The 6,000-nt window shown below is 55.2% G+C and overlaps 1 protein-coding gene across 1 annotated transcript; it reads right to left on the reverse strand.

Annotated features, from left to right (window-relative positions):
* Nucleotides 1-2,368: 2,368 nt before the first annotated feature.
* COL26b_001940 (uncharacterized protein) lies at nucleotides 2,369-3,846 on the reverse strand (the record flags this gene model as incomplete). Its single annotated transcript, XM_053174876.1, has 2 exons — nucleotides 2,369-3,714; nucleotides 3,792-3,846. The coding sequence occupies 2 exons, from the start codon at nucleotides 3,844-3,846 to the stop codon at nucleotides 2,369-2,371; spliced, it is 1,401 nt and encodes a 466-aa protein (XP_053041171.1).
* Nucleotides 3,847-6,000: the final 2,154 nt, after the last annotated feature.

The following is a 6,000-nucleotide window of genomic DNA, read 5'->3' on the forward strand; positions in this document are numbered from 1 at the left end:
ACCTGGTGACGCCTAGGTCGTGAGGGGGGGCGAGGTGCGGCGTCGGAATGTGGATGACGTTTTGGGAGATCGGGGGTGGGCGCGCGCTCTCTTTCTTCCCGTCTTTCTGGGGTTGACGGTAGTAGTGGTGGTGGTGGTTGGTCGTGTGGGCAGGCGAAACGGTTCTACCTGACTAGCTTCGAGACACGGGCAAATATGTATGCAGGTCGATAGTTGGAGCTCCGACGTGAAGACCGGCGACGGGGTTCAGAAAAGCAAGGAAGAGACAGGTAAACGCGCTTGCAGGGCGTTGAGAGGAGGGGAAGGCAGAATGCGGGGGAGGAGGCTGTTTAAAGAAGGAAAAGGGAGAAACAAGCGTGTGAAGCAAGAAAGAAAAGGGTAAGGCGAGGAGCGGTAGGCAGAAGAGATGAGAAAAACGAGGACTACAGGACGCCAAAAAGGTGATGATGGACACAGGATGGGACATGGACGGAGGCTGCTGTCACGAGGCGGAGCCAGAAAGTGACATGCAAGCACGGACAATTAGGCGGTCGAGTTACAAATACACGAACCCTTTCTACCACCGCAGGCAGTTGTTAGGATTGCGGTAGGCAGACCAGGCACCTGGCTAACTGGAACTCTATTCGCCGCTGCCAATGTTCTACCTGTTGGGTGGTCTGGGCATCATCACTTCCTTCCAGCAGCATACCTGGTAGCAACGGCAGAGAAAAACACAGTCGGGTCATCAGCACATCAGCGCACCAGGGCCCTGGGGAAAAAGGACCTTGGGACCCTCCGCCCCCCGTTTGAGCCCCTCTGCCGCCTAGCAGTTGGCTCCAGGTTCTGACACAAGCTTACTTCCGATGCGGCTTAGCGTCCCCGCCTTTAACGGACCAGACCTGCCGCGCGAACATTCGGCCCCAAGCGAGCGCGATTAGGTGTTGGGTGTTATCCGTAGCCCGGTGAGCACACCCAGCGGACAGCGGACAACGGGACCATTTCCACGGCGCTAACGAAGGCTTGTTGGCCCTCATGGTTAGGAGCTTTTTTGGAGGTTACCTTAATCTGCAGGTGGATCACCGCCTAAGATTTTAGCAGCCGGGGGATATCTTACTGGCAATGCACCTGGCGGGAATGGAATTGATGAAGGCAAACCGGAGGAAATGGCCAGGACAGCGCCGAAAGGGGGACCCGCGGGCGACGGACGGCGCGCACCAAGGCCGCCGAGCCCCCCCCCCATCCAGGTCCATCTCCAGTCCGCTGTCCACCTATCGACCCCCAACTGATGAAGCGCAGTTGAGGCAGGTTCCTGGCCAATTATCAATATCCGTTCCCATCGTCCCCGTCCCGTCCAATCTCTTCTCCCCATCGCGAACACGAAGGTTTATCTGACAGTCCTGCACTAAAACCAAAGAAATCCAGATTTACGAGGGGCACAGATCTCCGCCTGCTCTCATCGTTTTCCCTGGGAATCGCATTGGCCATATTACTAATGATCAGGTCCCAACCTAACCTTGCCCCGTACTAATGGACCACCCCCGTGCCCGTTCGCGACATCGTTACCACACTCGGCTCGCCGCGCCGCGCCGGTGGTGAGTCGATGTCTGCTTCAAATTACCAAATGACTGCAACATTTAGGTAATAAGCAGGTTTTGCCCAAGACCGCGCAAATCGTCCCGCATCGCATCGCAAGCCCTCTTACTTAATATTAATACATTTTTGTTTTTCTTCAAGTCAGACGAGACAAGACATCCCGTCTTTGTCTCGCACGACTCACCTATCAATAGGCAAAACCCGCAGCATAATCCCCTTTGTCGTACCCGGCCTCGACCGAGCCCTTTGTCAACCGTCTCTTCATTTCCCCGGGGCGCCGCTGACGAGAGACACATCCATACACTGCCCTTCTCTCTGCGTCCCGAAAAAACCGTGTTGCCTCGCCATTCATTACTCACCGTGTCTCAAATCTCGATATGCATGGAAGCTGCATGGAACGTTGACTCGAGACTACAGGATGTTCGAGGCTTTCGACTAAATCCAATCTTGTTCATCGTCATGTGTGTAACCCTTCTAGATCTCACCCAGCGGACAAAACCCACTCGGATGCCGGAATGAAGCGATATTGTGGACAATTTCAGAGGTTGGAAGGAGTGGAATGTTCCTTAAATTTGCGCGGCCTGCTCGCTGGCCACTGGATATCAAAAACCCCGCTGTCTAAAGTTGAATCAAATCTAACAATGGTAATATCAAAACTCGCTGCAGGCTCGCTTTTCCTCCTTACGCCATACATCTCGTCGTTTCCGGGCAACTGCGTGTACTTTCCCGTCCATATCTCTTTCTTGTAGCCCAAATTCAAAAGATGAACGAAAAATACCCAAAGGAACTATGCGCCTCATGCAATAACCAGCTTATCCAAAGCAACCCTCGCCATCTCTATAATCTTCAAGCAGTTCCGATTTTCTGGGCTGTCATCCTTGCCCTCCGGCACCATCAGGTTGTGTTGCGTATGCAGCATCGGGTGCGGGTTTCCCGCCGCGACGTGCGCGTCTAGTGCGTCATGCCGGTGGTTCGATCTGTCCTCCATCTCCTTGATGACATCCTTGAGACCCAGGTGGTGATACCCCGTGCCGTTCGTCGTCTCGAAGTCGTAGCCGTAAATGTCGACCTTCAGCAGCCCCCGCACCGTGAGCCTCCAGCTGTCGGGATCCATCTCGCGGTTATCAAACGTCTCGATGACGCCGCAGCCCTTGTCTCTCTTGTTCATCTCCCCCCAGAGGCCGCCGTACTCTGCGAACCGGAAGGTGATCATGCGGCTCTCCTTCTTGGCCCGGGCCGTCTCGGCGTCGACGAGCTCGAGGATCTTGGCGTAGGCGTTGGCCGTCGCGGGCAGGATGGTGCCCAGCATCATCATGTTCTGGAAGGACTGCATGGGCGGTGGCTTCGTGATGTCGATGCCGCTGCATGCCGGGCAGTTGATCACGTCGTGGGCTGTTCGGGCGGCTTGGCGGGCCATTGCCATGGCAATCTTGACGTCGTTCGAGAGCCTCGACAGAGCGTCGAGGGACAGGAATATCTGGGAGAGACAGGAACATGTGGTGTTGTCGTACGCCTTGACAGTAGTAGCATCAGGGTCATGATGAGTGTCGTGTGTTTGGGCAGAGGTGGATGATTCGGGCGTGTCGTTGGCAACGGTGTTGGATGCGTCTGATGACGAGGCGGCAGGGGAGACGCTGGAGACCTTGTCGGGCACTTGCGCCGACAGGAGGTCAGTGAAGCTTTTATTAATATCTTGAGGCAGTCCCTCGTCAGCAGAGTCACTTTCGTCAAAGTTGATGCCACCTAACAGGTCAACACCCCCAACCCCAAACTGGAAGTCTCCAGCCGGGTACCGTGGCTCGGTGTAAGCCATGGTGTTGAGGCTCGCCAGCTCGGGCGGCAGCGTCGACGGCGGGCCGTCCAGGGGGGATAGCAGGTCGAGGTAGTTAACGTTGAAGTCTTGGGTTAAGAACGCGGAGAAGTCGGTGTCTAGCGTCGGTTGTGTGATGAGCGGCGCTTGCGACTGCTGTGCTTGGTCTTGAGGCTTGATGGAAGAAGGTTGTGCTTCCGGTGACTCTTCGACGTGTCTACGCTTCCTCGGCCGCCCCATCTGCTTCTGCGGCGAGTAGACACATCTCAGACCCTCTCTCTTACACCGCGAGCAGCCATCTGGCTCCTTGGTGCAAGCAAGCTTTCGCGATCCTGTCGAGTGATGTTAATCACCAATCCATTCTTCGAGGCGGGATGGGGCCACTCCTCACGACACTCATCGCACGCACGATGCTTGACGACACCGTCCGCGGACTTGGACTGACTACTGCTACTTTGGGGCATGACTGATGTGACAAGGGTATCAAGGGGACTGAGAGGCTTTTTGTCGTGATCTGCCTGACAATGTGCGTTGGACGAACTATTCTGATTACTCAGAACTTTCCACACTGTCGGAGTGCGGCGTCCGTGAGGGTTTATATGTGGATGGAGGGGAATGTGTGTAAGGTGACGACGACGTGCGACTGTGACTCTTGGGCGGGACGGGCAGCGTCAACGGCGAGGGCGACCACGATGATGCCCTGGCTAGTAGTGTGTGGCTTGCCCTCAGCTGGATCTCGGGGTGTTCCTTTGGTATTTTTGGGCCACGGTATCCACGGGATGGTGGAAGCATGCGGGTGGTGACGCCGAAGGGTGTGATGCAGAAGCAATGTGCACTCGAGCAAGAGAGTGACCGGGGGCGAGCAAGACACGGGTGCAAACACGAGCAAATGCAAGCAGAAGGGAAAGCTTGTCTGCGGCGCGGTCGAGTCGTAAGTGACAAAGTCCCGGTTGATGTCTAAGGTTGGTGGCAGCCACGCAGCACAGCTTACCTTAGCCCAGTAAGGCCGCTCAAGACCACCTAGACCAGGGTTGGTAAGTACGACTAAGACCAACTCAGTCCAGGTACCTGGGAGAAGTACAGCCCCTCTACCTAACCACGTCCTCGACAGAGAGGAGAGCTCTCGTTGACTGGTTGTGGGGAGAAGGATTCCACGCGGCGTAAGCACCACCTCGACCATGCATATACTGGAGCCTAAGGCGAATCCGAAGTACTTTCGCTAGGTTGTTGTTGGAGGTTCAACGTTGGAGCCGTAGGCGGGGTTGGGGGCTTCCATCTCAGGTACTTTGAGCCAGGCAACCAGATGTCTGCTCATCATTATTCACTCTTGTACACGCATTCATACTATCATCAACACGCACCTAGATACCCAATTCAAATCACGGGCAAAACCTCTCCTTCGAGTAAAGATGCCCGACTGAGCACACGCCGAAGTTTCCAGGCTGTCGGGTCTCAGTTCTGCTCAACCTCGCAGAAGCCACGAAACAGTACCCTCTCTCACGATAGGTGACAGCTACGAGGGCGAGCTAACACCCGATGGACCGCGGGACAGAGTCTCTCTTGGCACAATTCTACGCAGCATATGTGGCGCCGTGATTGGCCGAGAGCATGGCAATTGAAGCCATTTGACTCATCGGCATGGAAAAATAGCATCACTAACGTATAACACATGGATGACAAGGTTCTCCCTTTGTAAACCGTTCCATACGGTGTGTTCGCTGCGTGCCGGAGCTTCCACGCCACCGATGGCATGAGTGGGCTGACGAAGGGACATTTGAATAGCCATCTTGCAACTGACATGGCAAAGCCCCAAAGCCTCCTTTTCGGCTTCAAGCCCCTTCAGGCATGGAAGCATACTGCGTCTGCCGTAGGGCGGCGCCATCAGCAACCTTACGGGATCTGGAGATTGTGTTATTCGACCTTAACGGGCCTTTTCGTCCTGCCATTTGTGCCAAGAATAATCATATGGGACCTGACGCCGGTTAGTCTCATGCTACGTTGTAGCACTTTGAGCACTGGACGGTTGCTTTGGGGTTAGCTGAGCTACAGCTGAAGGACGCCTTGTAAGGCCCTGCACGGGCTACCCGGCCCAAGCCTACAGCGCTCTGAGTTGCGTTGATGATGGGAATTCGCCGGACGGGAGAGAAATGGAAGGCTTCGTGATGCCGGTTGGCTTTGCATTTCGTAACGTGACTTGACCAGCAGCGGTCAAGCTGGCTTAGAATATGACATCCTCACATCGTCCAGTCGCTCCACTTCTTCGAGAAACCATCATCTGCGACGGTGCAGCTGGTGATATATGCGACGGTCTCAAGTTTGAGCGTTTGCCAACCACTGAGAATCGCCCGTGGCTCCCTGCGGTGTCTCTTCGTAGGGCAGATTTCATAGCGATTGACAGTGTTTGACAGAACACGAACCAGCCCCCCGGCACGCTTCGAGTGACCCACTTTTCGATTTCGGTCAACCCCGCTGGGCGGTGTGGAATGCGCTAGCACTAACGACGGCAGAAAAGTGATCGCAGAAAAAAAATTTGGGAATGGGCGCTGGCTGCACCTGCATCGCGAAGCTCCAAAAATAGCCCTTCACCAAGGCAACTTTTTGGCTTTGAAACCACCACA

This window comes from Colletotrichum chrysophilum, assembly GCF_026319265.1.
Source record: "Colletotrichum chrysophilum strain AFK26 chromosome Unknown scaffold_9, whole genome shotgun sequence".
Classification (NCBI taxonomy): Eukaryota; Fungi; Ascomycota; class Sordariomycetes; order Glomerellales; family Glomerellaceae; genus Colletotrichum; species Colletotrichum chrysophilum.